This window comes from Passer domesticus, chromosome 2 (genome assembly GCF_036417665.1).
Source record: "Passer domesticus isolate bPasDom1 chromosome 2, bPasDom1.hap1, whole genome shotgun sequence".
NCBI lineage: Eukaryota > Metazoa > Chordata > Aves > Passeriformes > Passeridae > Passer > Passer domesticus.
In genome coordinates, this window is record NC_087475.1 from 114,628,344 (window position 1) to 114,649,442 (window position 21,099).

Below are 21,099 nucleotides of genomic sequence, written 5' to 3' on the forward strand. Positions count from 1 at the left end.
ATATTTACATTGTGCCAAAGACAGTCACTTGAAAGACATTATTCTAACAGAAACATCAAATTATGAGTAAAGCATAGATGGAATGGCAACTGTTGAAATACCCTGGCCAAATCTATAGAATCTAGTACTAAAACTGTGGAACAGGTATACCTCCATAGCAGCAATGTGGTCCTCCTCAACAGTCAAAGTAGCAAACTGCTTGGTCTAATTTTAAAACAATTTATTTAAGTGCTTAACCTGAAGCATGTTTCTTGCTTCTCACTGGGACCATTTAGCCAAGCTCAACCTAAGTACAATTTTGACTTTTATGTTGGAGGTACTTGGAATTCACAAAACTGCCATGTAACACCGTCCTGTAACTATCAGAAATAGTGAATACTGACTATTTAAAGCAAGGAGTATTGAAAGCAAGGAGAAACACCAGCCCGTCGGCTGAAAGGAGAAACTAGAACTGTGTCAATAATTACACAAAAAGGTCCCAGTCATACACCAGAAGAGACAAACTTGTTTATCTGTTTCTCCTTCCTAATGACTTTATCTTGTTCCTGAATTATTGCAGGAGCTCACAATGGGCCACCATGAAAACTGGCTTCAAGAATATGGAGACAAGTCCAATTAAAATATGAATGACCCTTGCAATTAAGACATGCAGCTCAGTAATTAGATATTGACTTTGACACTGGAGTGGGAACACAGTAGTTTCTTTGACATTCACATCCTCACAGTATGTCTGGTTACAATTACAATGTTAAAATATATTTTTTCTACAAATATTCATATTAAAGGTTCACTCTTTGGCAAATAATACAGTCAAATTTATGCAATATACAGTGATTTGACTAGATTTTTTTTTTCCAGCTACAGTGACACAATAATTATGTTGGTAGTGATTAATACCAGTGTTAAAATAATGTTTTGAAAAAGACTTCAAAAGAAATGAAAATGTATAAAACCTTATACAGTATAAGCAATAGTCTTGGTTAAATCTTTACTTAAAACTGTTTAAAAAATTTAATGGAAGCAAATATAAAGCAAATAGAAGCAAACTATAAAGCTAAATATAGTCTTGTATGCATAATATTTAACAAATGCATTATCTTCTTATCACACAAATGCCCCTGTTCTTGCACAAATACATACATGATAACTATCAGATGTAGATAACTATCAAGTAGAAACTTGAGCACATTAAACTTCCACATTTACTTCAATAATTCAGCTTTTCAATATTTTTAGAGAGTATGTCTAAGCATTTCATCTTTTAATTGGCACTCAGGGATATTTTAATTGGAAAGCATCATAATGCTAGCAATTACCTGCAACAAATAAAAAGGATTAGAGTACCACACATGTAAAGTGTGGTCTTGAACTTCAACATTCAACATCTATAGTGATTTTCTTTTCCTTCACAGCATTCAAAAAGATAAGCAAACTAAAATTCATATGATAAAATGAAGAAATAAATTCCTAAAATAAAAAAAAATTAATTTATTTTGAAGCAGAAATTTCGAGAATACAGAATAGCTCTTTGATTGCTGCTCTACTGCTATTCAGTGGTAGTTAATGTCTGTGAGAGCTGTACCAAAAGAATTAGATTTTATTATTTTTTTTAAACATTTTTGATGGTGCAAGCCTTTTTGTCTCTCTCTCTGATTCATATCAAATAAGTTCTATCAATTTTAGTGAGGGAGTTCTATCCCTTTTCATGTAATAACTTCAGTTTTTGCAGGGAATGGAGCAAACAGCTGGTTTTAGCCTAGAGCAAGAACATGCCCTATCACTTTCAACAATGATCATCTCCAGGATTTGAGGAGAAATGGCTCTTATTCAGCAAATTCTACTAGTGGTTTGCAAAACAAAACCAAATAGGTTTTGTGGGGGCTGTTATCTTTCTGAAATTTTAGATACTAATTAATCTGATTGGTGTGAGTCCTACCAACTTCTTTTCTCAAAGCAGGAGACCTCAAAGATACATTTCACCTCCCTATTCTTTTCAGAAAATAATAAAATTATTCTTCCATCACATCAATGTTGGCTGAAGAATTTACTTTACACTTTTAGCTCAGGATTACGACCTGAACAAAAGTCAGACAAAAGCCTTCATTTTCGAATTCTTATTTTGGAATTACAATATCCTCCAGCCTATGAGAAAATGAGCCAGGTAACTTCACAAGGATAATGCTGCAGCTCTTTCTTGCCTTGGGAATTTGATCAGAGCTCCAAGGAGACTAACATGCCACAGGCTTTCCTTTTTGACTCCTTCATTTTGTTCTCCATTTTAGATTTAGCTAAAACCCTAACTAGTCAGATCTGTAGAGACAGACTGAGAAATCCTGTAATGCACAAAGTCATACAAAAGAGACACTAATTATGGACTTAACATTTCAGATCTGTCAAATGGAAATTTTACCTGTGAAAATCTTTCAAACTTCTGTGTTTTTTCTTTGTCTTTTGTGGTTTAAATTTATGGCAGCTGTACAGATGGTTTAAGGATCAAGGGTCAGAAATTTTCAACTAGTCTTTTCCAAATCATTCCAATTGTTAGAAGCATGTGAGGGTTTGATACAATATTTTGCCTACTGCACTACAGAGAATTTTTTTTACTTCTATTTTACCTCTATTTTCAGATAAGATTTTATAAGGAAATTACAGTAATGTTTTAATTTTGAAGTCCCCATTTTCTGACAAGTTTAACAAGAGACACCAATGTGCTCTCGAGGCAAGAAAGGTTAATGGAAATGACAGCAGAGGCCTTGGCCATGAAAGTCTGCTCTCATGGGACACACTGACCTTGAGGCTTGGTTGTAATCACATAAAATCTGATTTCAAACAGATAGGAAATTATTTAAAATCTAGGAAAAGTGTTTCAAAGGGACACAAGAGCTGTTCAGTTTGGAAGTTTACCCATAGGAACAGTCAGTCAACAAAAGTTACATAGTTTTGTGGTGGAGAACAGAATATGAGTGAGGAAGGTGGCTTTTTGGCTTCTCTTAGTGGATGCATGGTCAGGGGAGAAGGGGAAAATGCCCTTCAAAGCTTGGGAAACTGTGCCAGGGCACCCACGTAGCACATGGGTTGAAGGGGTGTGAGAGATAGGGTGCAGCAAGGGAATATGCTCTTTGACTGCAAGAGGTGACAGGAACAAAAACCTACCCCAGCTACACCGATGGGATCATATAGCATTTATTTCTATCCTCAAAAGGTCACCTGATTGTTTGACTGAAAGAAAAATTTAAGGCAAATACTTGCCCAGAAATAAAACTGCGATAATCAGAGAAACTTGTGTCTGTTTTGCTGTAATTAGTAATTTTTAGTTTCTGGCTGAAAAACCTTATCCTAGCATCTATTTTAACAAAATACTGTCCATATAGCTCAAAAGCACTAGTAATACATCATAAAATATATACATATAAATGCAAATTCAAATATATGCACACATACTTGAAGCAATGATAAGAGCTGCTTTTATTTTTCATTCATGTCAAGACCACTTTTTGCAAAAATTACTGATAAAAATCATGTTTGACATGGTGATTTTCATCTTTGGCATTGGTGGTGATGAGAGAAAATACTATGTATTACTGTCCCTCTTTTGCCTTCCAATATGTGATTTAAAGTGTGGTGATACACATGCATGGAAATAAATAAATGAGATATTCAAGGGATTAAAACATGGAAACAAAAACTACACTCACAGTTCATGCAGTATTGGGAAAAAACAACCAACCAAACAAATAAAAAAGCCTCAAACAACCAGTATCACAAAGTAAGAAAAATAGATCTAAGAGGTTCTTGTTATATCCAAATATTTTTTTCATTTTCTCACTATTGCACCAAGTTATTAACTTTTAGTGAAGAAGAAAAAAAACTGATAAAACACAACTTGCAACCATTTTTAATATATCTACTGGCCTTTCAAAGTAACAACACTGATTGGATAAGAGCCTTTGGAAAATGGCACTTTCATAAATCTGCTGGTAATTACTGAAAATATATTTAACACTTGCAGAAAGGATCTTTTTTAGCACCTTCCATTCAATTTTCTTTGGAGATTTAGTATTAACCTGTACATGTGTTTTTAGGTTGCAACTGTAATGTTTCAGGATGACAGTGGATTTGGACACTTTTGTACCAGCTGTGGGGTACAAAGACAGGATTTCTGTCTTCTCACTGTAGAGAAAGAGTGAAAGGGCCCAAACCAATGGGCTGTAGAGTCAGCTCTGGGAGCTAATGGACTTGAGCTGCTCCCAGGGGCTTTTATGGCTGCAGAGTTTAGTGCATGCTCTCCTAATATGGATGAAGAGGTAAAGCAAACAGTTCCTTTGAGAATCCCACAGAACTAGAACCTTAACAGTATACATAAGCCAGAAGCAAATTTTATAAAACACTACAAATCAGCACTAAAAGTGTGATAAATACTTCACTCAGAGGCAAACACACTGAGGTTGGAGTTGTACCTGCCTGCAAGTATTGCTAACTGACATCCCTGGTATGATTTTGGAACACATAAAAACTACATTTAAGAGTGCCACTCTTTCCCCAAGCACGAGTCTAAAATACATGTTCATATGCCTAAGTGTAATGTGAAATACAGATATAGAATTGTGACCACAAAAATAACTCAGAAAAGTAGGAAGGAAAATGATGTGTGTGTATATATATATGTACATATATATATATGTATACATATACATATACACACACATGAATAAATTTATACATACAGTTACGTAACTCAAAATGTTTTAAAAAGGTTTGCTGGCTGGGCATTTCTCAAAGTCAGTGCAAGTTTCCACTGATGAACTGTTTAGAAAACCAGGACACTTTCATTAAAAGGATTACAAATTGTAAGGAACTAATCACAAATGTGAGTGGCTCAGTGAATGGATACTGTGTTACAGGCCTAGGAACACACATTATGAAATAAGTAGATCTACATTTGGAGGCTGCTGAGGCCAACCACATGAAAATTTAAAGGAATGTGTGCCTCATTTATGCACCTCCCTGATGCCAGAGAGCAATTTTCAGCCTCAAGCTCCTTCCCAGACCTAAGACTATTACTGGAAGATCATCATATTGTGCTATCATGGGATTTGACTTGCAGCCAGGAGCTGGTACTTGCACACTTCCCTAGGCAGCAGAAGCTGTGGATTCAGAGCCCACAGGAGTTGTATATTCACATAAGTAGAGTTTTGGCTTCCAGTTCCTGTCCCCAGGGATTACTACTTCTGCCTGATATCCAATGGCTTTTGAAAGCACAAACAAGCTCCTTGTGCAGAATTTAGAAGCGAGGTTTTAGTTCTTGTGACTACTCATCTTTCCCTCCTAAGCACCCACTGTAGGACAGCCAACATGTTCTTGCTTCCATCTCCCTTCAGTCTTCCTTCAATCTCCCTGATTTATTGCATTAGCTTGCATACACTTCACCAGAGTATTATGTTATGTGTAGTTAACCAACAAGATGGTTGGGATAAGTAATATTCATGAGATTGCATACATAGGGTCTACAGATTTATTTATCTTTAAATTTAGGACGAGACATAAACACTCAGTTCAGCTAAATTCCACAAATTTGGGCAAATAGAGATTAACACCTTCAGGAGTCTTAGACACTTTTCTAATTATTACATGAATAATATGAAAGAAAATGTTGGTTACTGTAGCTCCTGAGAGAGCACAGGACAAATGAAGAATTCATTCAAAAATTTACCCAGTTTCATTTTTGTTGTCTATGTCCCTTTTAAAATTTATCTGTAGACACATAGCTGTTAATGCCAAAGCCTCAAGCAAATAGTGCATCATTAGTGCCAACTGACACCAGAGAGAATATTTCTGCTATAACTTAATCATTTTATACATAAACTCTATTATGATTTAATAGATTACATTCATATTTTTGCAGCATTATGTATATAGGTATATAATATTATATTGTAGTTATAATATTATGTCATTTCAAAACAAGATAATAATGTTGACTCATGAATATGAAGACTAATGTTCCACTGATTCTAAAGGTCTTTTGACATACTTTAAAAAATTGCCTACAGAATGTTCTTATGATGGGAATTTCACACTCTTTTTCAGGCTTTGAAAAAACAGTTGTCAAGGAAACTAATTAGTTCCACAATCATAATTGCAGTAATGATTCATGCAAAGAAGACTTGAAGTTAAATAGTGTAACAGACTTCTTACAGCTACTTAGAGGTTATGGGAGAGCACTGAAAGGAAAAAGCCCCTAAGTACCTATAAAACTCTTTTTAGAGAGAAATGTTCTATCTTTCTACTGAAATTAAATTAACTAAGCTGCTCCTTACTTGAATGTCTAGAGACCACCTATGTTATCATTTACTGAGGAAAATTAAGTTTCTCTGCTACAGCAGCTATGGCAATAGTATGGAATAATTTACATAATTATAAAAGACTAAAGTTAGAATACATCATAAAAGAAGTAATATTTTTGTTTCACATATGCAGAATTTTTATTTATAAATAAATATTTATTTATATGCAGATGTTTTTATTTCCTCAGAACAATGAGTTTCCCTACATTTTTTTTCCCTTTTCTTTTTCAATCACGGGAAAATTTCTTTCTGAATGATGGCAATCACAAGGCCCTGCCTTTTAAAAACAAGTACAGAGAACCTATTGAGACCCCAAATTTCAATCAAGATGCAAATCAACTTGACTTCAATTCAAGTGCATAAACAAATATTTGTACTAGAACTGGATCTGAGTCTATGAATGAATTACAAATGTGTTTTCTTTACAATAGATAAAAGGTAAGGATGCTTCCAATATTATAAAAACTTCTATGGAATACTCAAAAATGTTGCAGAGATCTTGAGATAAATTTCCGAAAATATATTGGAAGGAAACTTACAATAAACAAGAAAAAACTTATCCAGTTATTTCAAAATTTTCATGACTCATTCCTGCTCATTGGCACTGTATCAATGCTAATCAGGTGTTCATATTGAAATACAGGCATTAATATGGTTTACATTTTAATATATTTGCCACTGTATTTATTTGGCAAATTCTTCCTTGATTCTAATACACTAACAATTTGAAAAATGGCAGTCAAAAAATACTATGTTAGAGGATTTAGAACTTGATTTTTCAATTGGTAATGATGATAATAATCTAATTTGGAAATAATTATTAAAGATGTAGCTCATAATTTCAATTAAAAGTTTGAAATCTTTTCCTCATAGCATTTTCTTTATAAAAATTAAAGTTACCCATAATACTCCAGAAAATACCTTATCTTTATTGTTAACTAAATAAATTTTCATTGTTGCATCAAAATTCCTTATATTGGGAAGCATTAAAACTCATACACTCACTCTTGACTAAAATCCAGTTTTTCTTAAAAGGAATTTCAAACCTTCCTATTTACAGACTTAAAAATATGAACAAAGTTTCAATAGATTTCAAATGTAGTAAATCAGCCTCATAGAAGTCTGTTTGATCACTGTGTTAGGGAGAATCATTCACACAGTATCTAAACAAGACTATTTGAAGTCTTAACCTCATCAGACACTAAAATAAATGCCTTTACTACATGTGTAGCTCATAGCACATGTAGAGATTTGAATTAAATCAAGAATTCTAGAAAATAACTGGCTTAACCAGAGAACAGGCAGTACAAGGCAACTTGAAAAGCAGGTGTGTCTTAAATATGGTATTTCTTTTTGAGTGCCATCAACAGGGTTGAAGAATCAATGTTTCTTCTATACTTAAAAATTACTTTATTACTAAGAGAAAAGTGGGAGACAGGTTCCCATTTAAGGGTCCCGAGTCAATTTTTTTGCTGATAACAAAATCTGGGGTCTCATGTTTTTCCAGTTCAAGACATCAGTTACGTTATGCTCAGATATACACAGTGTACTATAAGTTGTAAATAATTAGTAGAGAGAAAACATGATGAAATTAACTTACCTGTAATAATGTTGGGCTTTGGTGGCATGCTGAATTCATACAATGTTGGTTCAGAATAACCCAGTCTGTTGGCAGCTGTAATTTGTACTTCGTAACCCATGGTCCACTGAAGATGCTCTAAGATGATGTGGTCTCTACTACCCTGTACTTTTTTCTCTAGCCACTGGTCTTCCTTATCTTTCTGTAAAGATGAAAATATTTATTTCAATTCTCCCAAACTCTTAGTATTATTTGTCTAAAGTCTGTATGGACATGATGCACAAAGATATGGAGCTGCCTTTACAGAGGTTATGAACACTAATCTAATGTTGGAGTTCTGATTACTTAGGCTTTTTGTAATTTTGACTACTCCTTATCATGTTTTCACAATGTGGATTTAGAGAATTTTGTGGTCAATCCTTTTAAACTTTTTGTCTTCAGTTTATTCTTTGCTCAAATACTGGGTTTTATTTTATAAAACAGCAGGCTAATCACTTATATAATAAAATGCTAAAAATAAATCATGTAAGAAGTTTATTTTATACAGACATTTCAATTACATTTTGATCAATATTCATTCAAACAAACTTGCCAATAAATCCATTCTTGAATTTTTCAGGAGTCCATCGGTGCTTATATCACACATTAGTTATTTAACAAAATATATACTAATTGTAGCAATATGGAAACATTTTGCAAATCAGGTTGCATGCAAGAATATAAACATCATTGGCAAAATATGAAGTACTATGTCCACCTGTGATAGGATACATGCAAATCTTCAGGATGATGTTCTAGACAAAAAAGGATTCTCGTAATTTCTCATAGTTCAGGTAATTAAGACATCTACACAAAGAGTACAAATGAGGACTTAGATTGCAAACTTAATTCTGGCATTTCATAAATCTGGAGTTCTTACCTTTGCAATTGCTATTTTGAGTGCATAATACATTTTTTTAAATATACAAATAGAAATTACACAATTGTTAATGGGTGGAAGGATAAAGCAATATATAGTGTCAAACAAAAAAGTAATCTTGTTCAAAGGACAGCCAGTAACAGTCAGTGACAATCCATGCAGCCATACTCTTACGAGACACAGGTACAATAGCATGGCTCAAATATTTGAGACAGATCCTGACCATCCAACCCCTACAGCAACATAGACCCAATCAGTGGGTATAAACCATGTGGGAAAATTTAAAGCCAAACAAACTTATAATACCTGCAAGTATAACATCTTAGCTGCACAGTACTCAGCAACTTATATTTAGGCCCTTTGCTGAAGCATCTTGCTCTTCACCTGATACAGGTTTCAAAGAAAATAGCAACTAATTTAGAGTGTTCAGGGACCAATCATGTTCTCTATGACTTTCTTTTTATTTGTCCCAGGTCTTCAGAAAATAAAGAACACACTAAATTCCCTTGTGTGTGTTGCTGCAATAATTTATTTGTTTTCAGCTCCGAGGCTGATAATTTTTCCATACTGACTTCACCTTTTCATAAACTTTCTTGCTTTGTCTGCATTAGCATTGGTATTGTAACTAACATGATAGTTCCGAGAATGATTAAAATCCAGCAAAACCTGTTTTCAGGAATATTTTCATCCAGGTAAAAATTCCTACTTGGTGCAGTGATAGACTAATGAAAAACATCAGAATGGTAGGTCAGTTACAAATCATGAAAATAACTTCATACACTGGAGAGAAACCAGTTTGTTCATCATACAAACAGTATTTCCAGTGAAAGCAGCATTTCCTGTAATAGATATTTTCCCATATCTTGATGGATACTTTCTATTGCAATCACCTGAGTGAATCCATGCACATTGTCACTGTACTAAATTCCTTTTATAAAAAATATTTTTTCGTAGCACTGCTGAAATAGAAGGAGCTAATACTGATTGCAATAGGCATATGAAAATACTCCTTAGTGATATTAGGAATAGCAGTGTTATGTAGCACTGTACTTCAATAGCTGTTGAAATTGGTGAGATATGAAAGGAGTTAGAGAAAATACAGCTAGACTTCAAAGAATATCAACATGAATCAGAAGTTCTCTACATTATCTCAGTACTGTGCACAGATGCCATGTGAATATACTAGGGAATGCCAAGGGGTTTCAGAAACATAGAAAGACAAAAAATATACTAAGTTGGAAACTAAAGATTCAGGCTAATACAGTTGCTGCAGAAAATGACAGTATTGAAAACAGAGATATGATTATATTTTGAAAAAAAAGTGCAAAAATCTATGTGATGAATGAAATGAAACTGCACTTCTGCAGACAGAAGAACAAGTGAAAAGGTAGGTGCTCCACATTTTGGACAGGTGAAAAATAATGAATGAGCTGAAATGTCACAAGATACCTGCATATGCTATGCCAGAGATTCCATAACTTAGGTGAAACTGAAACCAAATGGGTGAATTAAGATACATGAAACAAAGTCCAAGACTTGAGTGCAAAGACAGAAAACTTTTGGAAGAGTGACAAACACAAGTTAGGAGGAACAGGAATAAAGTGTCTAGAGAGCAAGGTGTGTTACAAAGACAAAGAGATGAAATCTTCCAGAGTACTGTCTGCTTATGGCTTCCTAAAGAAGGAAAAAAACCCCAACAACAACAGCAGCAACAAAACAAAACAAAACAAAATTAAAAAAAAAATATATATAATCAAACCAAACCAAACAAACCCAAAAAACCAAACAAAAAAAGGAAAATAACTTGTGTCCTTCATTATAGCTGTTATTTCAGTTATATTGCATTTTCAAGTACTTTCCCCTAAGCAGAGCTCAGTAATGTGTCCATGTTTGATTTACTACAAGTGCAGAAATGGAAAAAGAGGGATAAGAACATAAATCATGGGTCAGGTAAATCTTCCCACAAATCTCCATGTTTAATATAGGACCCTTTCAATAGCAGCTTAAGGAGCAGTAGAAAGAACCACAAGAGATCACCTCTTACCTTATTAGGTTGCCCTGTTATCAATACTTAAAATGTATAGAAAGCTCTACATACGCACAGTGTTCTACAACAAAAGGAATGAAACTTCTAAATTACAAACAGTAGTCTAGTTTGGGGGGTGAATTAATATAAATGTCTTCAATAGTTATCAATATCAAGCAACAAATCCACATTTACAGAAACTGTGATGGGATCTGCAACCTCAGAGATTAAACTATTCCTTTATTTACATCTTATTTTGTTTCATGTTACGTGGAAATACTCCTTTACAAAAGGTCGCTGACAACGTAGCTAATGACTGGCAGTTCTGGGGATTTCACTGCCCACTTCCATTACTCTTCAGCCTTATTCTAACATAAAACAAAATTAACTACAAAATCCTCACATCATTATTTCTTGAATGTGTATATATTGGCTTTATATAGCTTTGGGTCCATTTTGTTTTCGTAGTATAATTATCAGCCAAATTTAGTTAAGAAGAGTCTATTTTAAGACAGCCATAACCTAACCACCTAAATACCCTAACAAAAACAAAAATAAACACACTTCCCCTGAAACAAAAAAAAAACCCCTAAGAACTAAACAATGCAGTGTAAAATTTCAGTCTACCATGGCTTGACTGCTTCTGAAAACTGAGGGCACACCTGACAACAGTGGAAGTAAAGCCAATTCATTGCTTGGGCAGCAGTTTACTAGTCTGGAAAATGCCATCTCTCTCTTTAATGGTCATTTTACATTGTATCCAGAATCACATTCTCTGGGATCTCATAAAAAGTGAGAATAAGTGAATAACGCCCTTCAACTCTTCCTTTATTCTCCATCATCTCTAAATTGTTGAGCTGACAGCTCAGCTCAAACAGATTTATTATGGTGGTCCCTGTGCTGAAAAAATGGACAGGAGACACCACACTGTCTTGAAAGCTGGCAGGAAAAAATATAAAGAAATCCTCACAGAAGAAAATCTGATCATTTAAAGCAGTGACTTCACAAGAATTAATTACATCAGGGTGGGGATTTCTAGATTTGGTAATATGGGTAATAAAATTCTAAGGCAAACACTGAACCAAGCACAAAACAGCTGGTAATGTACATGGTGTTAAAATGCACAGAAAGTCAGAGGATCCAGCAAGTAGACTGGAACCCAGAGATGCCAGTCATTTACCTGTTTCTTGGTAGGTATCTCAGAGCGGGAGAAAATGAGAAATTATCTCTTTTAAAATATTTTATATCTAAAAGTTTGTTGTAGACCCCACCATAAATGAAGAAAATTAACATGTCCCACATCAAACAACACAGTCAAAAAGGAGAGAATGTGCTTCAGAGCAAAGCACATAAGCTATCAAACTCTTATCTGCCAAAATTCAGAGCATTAATAGTAACCCTGCCACAGGTCAAAAAAGGTGAAAAAATTTTAGGCCTGTAAAAACTAGCCACTTTAATAAATTTTTCTTGCTTCCATCAAAAGGTTTGTAATCATAAAAGAGAGTTATTTTTATTATTCTGTTCTAATTCCAAATGTTCACTAAAATTTTCCCTGCCAGGGAAAAAAAAAACAAAAACAAAAGAACAAAACAACCCTCGTCCCCTCACCACACTTTTTTTTTTTTTTTTTTAGCTTACTGTTGCCATTCTGCGACCTGGCAATATAGAAATGTTAAGACACCTATTCAGAACATTCTTTTTAAGCATTATGAAGTAAGCTTAATCAGTGTCAACACTTTCCAAAGGCTGCTTTGTAGCCTGCTTTTCTCTTGTCTGTCTGTCCTGGTCACCTGCCTGTCCTGAGCTGCTGTGACAGCCGCTTCCCTGTATTCCCACTGCTCCTTCCTACTGGCCCTCCTTGTCTTGTCAACACTCCCCTCTTAATTTCAATTTAATACTCTGTTACTTGGTAAATGCCCCATCAGATAACAGCCACTTACCAACTAAGCACACATTTCCAAAACTGACAGGGATAAAGCTTCGCATCTGATGTGAAAGACCAGCACGTCACCATGTGTGTCCCAACCAACTTTGGAAGCACCACAAGCAGAAGAACCAAAGGGAGGTTTGAGTTGGCCCTCATGAAAAAATATTAAAGGGCACCAGACAGGATGCTTCTCTAGAGAATTCCCATCATTGCTCTTTCCAGCTGGTTACCAAGGAACAATTTTCCCTTGTTTTACTCTCTCCCTGCCTATTCATTCCTAAGGTAACTTTGAAGTCAATGTGTGCCATCAGGCTCAGACTCCATCAGTGAAGCTTTGTCAGGCTGTCTCAACTTTCTTAGTGCAACAGCATGAAAAAAATTGAGGCTGCTAATCATAAAAATTGCACAGTACCTAACACTCTGGAATAGAGAAGGAAATGTCAAGCTGCTGTAGTCTGATTGTAGTTAGTAATTACTGCTCATAATATGAAGAAACTGATGCTAGGAAAGAAATATTCAACAGAATGAAATACATGATTTCCAGAAAAAAAAATTGTTGATTGCCCTCAACCAGGCTGCAACATTGCTTTAATAAAGGCTGTCCTTCCTCCAGTTAAAAAAAAATAATCTGTATAAAACTTACGCAGGGGTGAATTAACTTATTGAATGAAAATCCATTGATGTATGGGCTGTTATCAAATATGCTCTTCAAACATGTAAGCAAATACATTGGTCCAGGTGCTAATAATGAGTCTGGCAAGAGTTATAGGAAAGCTAATTAAAAACGACCAATGGGGAAGATGGAAGAGAAGCAGTCAACAGATAATTATGAACTTTAAAGAGCATTCATTCTTGCTGATTAAAACACAAAAAAATTATTCTGCTTCTTTTGTTGTAGAAAGGTCTTTAATTTAGTCAAATTGCTTTTTCAATTGGAAGTTCAAGGAGTTAAGGATTTGAGGGCCAAGGAAAAGTTATCTTCTTCAGTAACCTTTTAAGTTTCCAGTTACTGCTTAAAATGCGCATTTGCTTTCCAACACAACTCAGGAAAAGTAATCTTTTATACTATAATATTGTACCTTAGTCAAAACACAAGATCAAAATTAGATATCCAAGAATTTTATGGGATAGAACCAAAAGAATTTATCTTATTTTAATTAAAAAAAGAGAAAAAATTCCATATGCTGCATGAGTGTATTATATCCAAAATGTTTACTTTGTACTCAGTGGTAAATACTTAAAGGCATTGTAATCTAACTCGGAAGTTCAATCCTGCAAAACGCCATTTTTATCTTGTATTGCATATTTTACTACCCTTGTCTTTGCTATTACTTTTCTTTTATGTCAACTGTATTTACTGGATGGGAAGTAATTTAAGGTCAATTTATATTTAGGGATCGGTGATAGCAGAATAACTTCTGGTCATTCCCCCAGACTACTCGTAAGAGTGCTACCAAATATTTCTCAATTAATTTGGAGATACTAATCTTTGGTTATATTTAGCATAGGAGAACAATTTTACATACCTGGTTTAGCATTCAGATAATCCCTAGACTATAACCAAAAAGTTGCATTATCTATAATGCCTGATGACATAATGTGACAAAAACCTATTACAAGTTAAGGAACTGTCTTTTCCTTTTGGTAACATTCCAACAGGTTCTATAGTCACTTTCTCAAAAATTGCTTCTTTCTATGAACAAATACAGTCCTCACTACCTTCCATTTAACATGCCTACATAGCTAATATTATATTCCAAATTTTCTAGACTTTTCATGGACATGAAAATATGCTGTAACACTCTGGTAAAATGGGTCTACTCAAGAAAAGTACTATACAAGGAAATTTTTTAAAAATTTACACTGGAATGAAACAAATCACTTTTGCCAGCTCTGCAGCTACTTCTTCAATCCAATCATTTCTAAACACAGTACATCAGGAAATGTATTTTATCTCCATTATTAATAAAAATAAAAAACCCACAGATTTTTTTAAAATATATTATATACTGCAGAAAAGCCTGTTCTCTAAACTTGCCAGATTTGATGAGAGAACACCAAACCAGAACTTTCTAGAAGGCAGAATGCAAAAAAGCTCTGCCCAATGGCTGTTTAAGAACAGATATGTGCCCTGAAACTCATGAAGTTCCCAACAATGTGCCAATGGCGTTAGTAAGATGAGACTTGGAATTCAGGCAGATAAAAGATATGAAATGTGATCAGCTAATTAATGTCATTTATAATTAATATGGAGCACTCCAATATAGCTTTCTATATTCCATACATTTATAATAGATAAGAAAATTTGTTGTTCAAACAACTTTTAAGTGTGTCATTTTAATGTTTGATAATTTACTGTTTTTAAAAGCTGAACACAGATGCACCACTTATACTATAGTTGTATATAGTATACTATATACAACTGAAGAAGAACAGTCTTCTTGACAGCATGAATTTTCAGTATACCTTTAGGAATAGCTGAGTGCTTTTTGGTTTTTTTTTCAATTTTTATTTTATATGCTGGCAGCTGCAACTTAGTTCCAAAGGAAAACATACTATATATTTTTTTTAAATTATTTTCTGGAATGCAAACCACTTTGGTAAGTTTAAAATAATATCAACAATTTTCTCTGCATTAAAAGCAGGTATTAACAAGCATAATTTCACTTTTTTTAAAATAACTGAAATACTTACACTTCTGTATTTGACAATATATTCCAGTATGGGGGCACCTCCATCATCTTGTTTAGTTATGCTAAGTTTAAAACTCTTGCCACTCTCTGGTTGTCCATGAATTGAAGGGGGGCTTGGCTCCCCTGAATAAGGAAACAAACAGTACACAATAATAATAATAAATCAGCAGTGAGATAAGTCTTAAATTAGAGCTAGGAACTTGTCTATAATAATATTAATCAAAATCTTAAAATCAATATGACCATTCCAGGCACTACAAAACAGCCTTTATAAGAATGTTAAATACTGTGCTTTAAATATATTCTAATGAAGATTCCTCATACAAGGAAATAAAATTATGTGAAGTATGAAAGAAATATTTGAGGCCTTCTGACTTCCAACACTTTTAAATGGAATTTCCTTCCAAAATCATTCAGTCATCAATTCAGCAAGGCTGATAACCTGCTGCTCACATTGAAGTTTAAAAGATGCTCTCTTACAAGTAAGCATCTATAACTTAAGCATAACCTTTAATCTTATATGAGATTTCTAAGTTGAAATACAATTTTTAAATTTAAAGTAAATTTACTTTCCAATAAATGTAGCAAGTGAAATTAGAGTAAAAGTTATCTAAGAATAACAAGTTCTTAGAGAACTCAATATCAAGAGTAAATGTAATGAGTAATATTTTCAAATCTAAAACCAAATGTCTTAGTTATAATAAGAAGATAAAGGTAGTCTTAAAAATACAATCAAAGATTAACAGCCACTTTCAGACCCTTTCCTAGCCAAAAAATTAACAGATTATCTTTTCTATATGCAATGCCTATTACATTTTTTAAAAAGAGATCCTAAATGAATATATACTGAAGTGTCTCATCTTCAGAATATATGTAAACATGCATTTACCCAGAGAGATACTGCTCCTTCAGAAATTATTGTATTGTGTTTAGTACTTATTAAAGTAAGGATAAACTTACTTAGATCACAAGATAAAACTTATCTAGATTTCTATCAGATAACATGTATAATGTCTTTCAGTTTCTTGTCTTCCATCAAGTATAGTGATAAGAGTAATAGGAAATGATTTTATCTGTCCTGGAATATATTTAGAATATGTATATACTTGAATGAAAAAGAAATTTGAAAGCTGCCGAGCTACTGTTTTGGGACAGAAGAAATGTATAATGCAATATAACATAATAAATAATATATCCTATCATATCATATCATATCATATCATATCATATCATATCATATCATATCATGCAATGTAATGTAATGTAAGGTAATATAATATAATATCACAGAAATATTTTGTGTTCTTTGTAGTTACATTACTTTTATTGTTCAGTCCCTTAGAGCCAGTATTAGCTACACTGAGTAATGCCTTATTCAGGAAACTGTTCAGTTGCAACAGATTTATGACAGACTGGTCTGGCAGTAGCTGCTGATGTATTTCAGCATATCTGTTTGATTACTGTACACTGCCATCTGGCAGTTCCTTTGCTTTTCTTCTCTCTATGTATTTAATTTATTTACTGTTGTTTCTATTGAAAGATAATTTGAGAAAAATATTTTTCATTTGCCCTTAATATTTTAATCTGAACCTTTGGTCTATAGTCAGTACAAATAGAAAATTGGTTTAACAGAATTTCTAATTTGTATGTAGCCATAGTTAAAACAATTTATTCTCATAATTTCTTACAGAGTTTAATATTTCTATTTGAGGCTTGATAATTGCAGGCTTATCTATTGCTTGATAATAGCATGATAGTTTGGTGAAGAAATGTTTCCAGAAATGGCCAATTCACTTAGATGTGGAAAATACCCTAAGTGTTAATAATGAGAAAATTTCCTTATTCTAGTATCTCTCATGGTTTGTGCTCCATTGTATCATAAAGGCTTTTCTGAATCTCAAAAATGTAAGATAATGGGATAAATTCTCCAATTTAAGTACACTCAAACTTCTTTAAAGGGTGGAACAACAAAACATGATTCCTGAGAAACAATGTAAAAACTGATATAATACACTGGGGAGTGGATTGTAAACCTGAAACATTATCTACAGTGGATCATAATTCAAATCTAGAGATATAATAATAATAATAATAATAGTAATTATTTTCATTTAACAGCACAAGTATTACTCACGGACAGGTAAGGTCTGAAAGATCTCAGTTTTGCTGTACTCTCCTTGCCCTTTTCCATTTACGGCAGCTACTTTGATTTCATAGGTTGTATTTGGTTCCAAATCGCTCAGAACAACCATAGCTAAAGGTAAAAAAAAAAAAAAAGGAATAAAATTTGATGAAGTAATAAATTTATAAACAGAAAAGTAAGACAAATTCGTAATTTTCCTTCTTCACTTGTAAATAACAAGTCTCGTATTCTGACAGTACGCTGGTTTTATCACAGTACATTAGCTTTTTGTTGAGTGCTAATAGTCCCTTTTTTCATCTGCGTAAAATCATTGCTGTGACTGAGGATGTTATGCTTCTGCAGGAACTGTGAAGTCAGTGTTGGGAAACAATTAAGAACTTTGATGGGGAGCAATAACTTATATTCAGATTGTGAGCACAGCGTATTGGGTTTGCACACACAGGTTTTTGTAGCGAGGCTGCTACAGGGGTGGCTTCTAGGAGAACGTGCCAGAAGCTTCTCCCATGTCTGACAGAGCTAATCCCAGCTGCCTCCAGGTTGGACCCATTGCTGGCCAGCTCTGAGCCCACCAGTGATGGTAGCCTTCTGTAATAACATATTTAAGAAGGAAAAAGTTATTGTGCAGATGTATTTGTGGCCAGAGAAGAGCAGGTTGAGGATGTGAGAGCAACAGCCCTGCAGACACCCAGTTCAGTGCAGAAGGAGAGGCAGGAGTTGCTCCAGAGCTGAGACTACCCTGCATCCCCATGATGCAGCCCATGGAGATACAGCTGTGCCCCTACAGCCCATGGGAGACCATGGGGATGCAGAGTTCCACCGGCAGCCCATGGAAGAGGCACACACCAGAGCAATTGGATGATGATAGAGGGCTTTGACCCCGTGGGAAGCTTGTGCTGGAACAGGCTCCTGGCAGGGACCTGCAAACCCACTCCAGGAGCAAATGCTGGAGCATGTTTCCTGGTAGGATTTGTGACCCTGTGGGTGAAGCAGCAGCCTGTCCTTGAAGAATTGATCCTGCGGAAGAGTGACCCACGCTGGAGAAGTTACTGGAAAACTGTTGTCCATGGGATGGAGTCAGTTTGGTGTAGTTCATGGAAAACTGTCTCCATGGGAAGGACCTGTGCTGGAGAAGGGGAAGGACTCCACTCTCTGAGCAGCAGCGGGAACAACAGTAGTGTGATGAACTCCTTCTATGACCAGGTGACCCACCTAGTGGATGCAGGAAAGGCTGTGGATGTTGTGTACCTAGACTTCAGCAAGGCCTTTGACACTGTCTCCCACAGCACACTCCTGGAAAAGCTGCAGCCCACGGCTTGGACAGGGCACTCTGTGCTGGGTTAGGAGCTGGCTGGATGGCCGGGCCCGGAGAGTGCTGGTGAGCGGTGCTGCACCCAGCTGGGGCCAGGCACCAGGGCTGTCCTCAGGGCTCTGTGCTGGGGCCTGCTCTGCTCAATGTCTTCACTGATGGCATGGATGAGGGCATTGAGTCTATGGTTGGTAAATTCGCAGATGACACTAAGCTGGGAGCATGTGTCAATCTGTTGGAAGGTAGGAGGGCTCTGCAGAGAGACCTGGATCGGTTGGATGGATGTGCAGAGTCCAATAGGATGAAGTTTAATAAGTCCAAGTGCTGAGTTCTGCATTTTGGCCACAATAATCCCCTGCAGTGTTGTAGGCTGGGGACACTGTGTCTGGACAGTGCCCAGGCAGAAAGGGACCTGGGGGTGCTGGTTGACAGGAACATGAGCCAGCAGTGTGCCCTGGTGGCCAAGAACGCCAAAGGCATCCTGGCCTGTGTCAGGAGCAATGTGGCCAGCAGGAGCAGGGAGGTCATTCTTCCCCTGCACTTGGCAAGTGGTTGTAGAAATGTAATATCTTAAAAAAGAGCCATCTGTCACAATCCCTAGGGACCCTATTTTTTTTTTTCATTATAAAGAAGCATTTCTTTAGTTGCTTTAGGCCTTCAGGTTATATATCAAATGAAACCTTAATTATTTCTGTCCATACTCTTTGTTATTCTTTTCAGTGCAGATTTATTAGAATTTCTATTTCTTTAGTTTCTACAGCAGTCCAACAGAGTTCCCATTAAATGTGAAGCTAAAGGGATTTAATGAATTTGGGAAAACAGTAACTTCCACATTTCACACTCTATTTGGTCATTTTTGCATGAATTTGCCATGGAAACATAAGTGTTTTCTTGTAAATAGAGCAGTAGAAATGTATGTCTTCCAGCATGTTTTAGCTTTATCATTTTGTGAGATTTAAAAATACTGAACTCTAATCATGTAATGAAAAAATAATGTATCATCATGAGAATAAGAATAGAATTATGAGATATATTACTGAGTTCTCTTAAGATGAAATTTAAAATTTAACTAAGCAGTAGCAGTATTTGACTTGCCTTTCAGCCATGATTACTTTCCAAGGATGAATAATTTCACTGAAAAAAAACCTTAGGGCACACCAAATATTAGTGCTACTGTAAATGTTTTTAAAATTTAAACAACATAAAAGCACAACTAGGAGTCTACATTTATAAAAATGCAAATGTGTTCACTACATGCAACCTAAGGATCTGATTTTATAAACACCCCTGGGACCTATAGAAATGAATAAAATTACATATATATGCGGTATTTAAAGAATCAGTGTATACTTTAGAATCCCCTGCACAGCACTATGTATCTAGATACAATGACTTATGCAATTGCATTTGTGGAATTAACCCAGACATACCTATTAGTGTAATATGTCCTCAAAAACTGGACCAAATTTGTATCAGTGATGGTGTGAGGTATATATATTATATATGTAGGAAAAATAATATCTACTGCCTTCTGAAAACAAAGAACCATTCTGGATGAGAACAGATACTCCAGTTGTAAAAGAATACTTGGAGTAATTAGGATTAAGAAATTGTCTCACAGAGTGTAACAAAAGTGCGAGACTGAAAAGTAATGTAACAGAAATGAAAATTTCACTGCTTGGTAGGAGTTGAGATTGGAAGAAAGTACTTCACAAATTAGTGGTTATTTTTTACAATGTGTGTTTCTGTTATTTAAGTATAAAATCACCTTATTCCTCTTTCCATATACAAATAATTTTTTCTCACAGGAAAACAGTCCTGGACACAGTGAATATTTTGATTTCTTTCACATTCAGTGCATAAATGTGAAAAGAGCCAGTCCACTGCATACCATATGTTTACATTATGCCATTGGCATATTTATTGATGGATATCAAGTTCCAGATATACTGAAAGTGAAATCCCCTTCTTTCAGTGTATCATTTGAGATTTTCCAGTTTCTTCTAGCTGTTGTATCAATAGATTTTTGTCTTTCTAATCACAGTATCTGTGAGCTTTAGCTGGATAATTCAGTTTTGTGAATTGATTTTGCTGTGATAATTCACATAGTGACTGGTTAGATTGAGAAGCAGATTTGGAAGGAATACTCCAAAGACAGAAAA

At 34.9% G+C, this 21,099-nt stretch overlaps 1 protein-coding gene across 2 annotated transcripts in view; it reads right to left on the bottom strand.

Moving 5' to 3' along the window:
- NCAM2 (neural cell adhesion molecule 2) overlaps nucleotides 1-21,099 on the bottom strand; it is a 272,886-nt gene that overhangs the window by 29,198 nt on the left and 222,589 nt on the right. For both annotated transcript variants that reach the window (XM_064410866.1, XM_064410867.1), the window contains exons 13-15: nucleotides 17,623-17,742; nucleotides 15,490-15,611; nucleotides 7,945-8,125 (exon numbers count right to left, since the gene is read on the bottom strand). In XM_064410866.1, coding sequence (XP_064266936.1) covers nucleotides 7,945-8,125; nucleotides 15,490-15,611; nucleotides 17,623-17,742 — 423 coding nt within the window. The remainder of the gene's footprint in view (nucleotides 1-7,944; nucleotides 8,126-15,489; nucleotides 15,612-17,622; nucleotides 17,743-21,099) is intronic.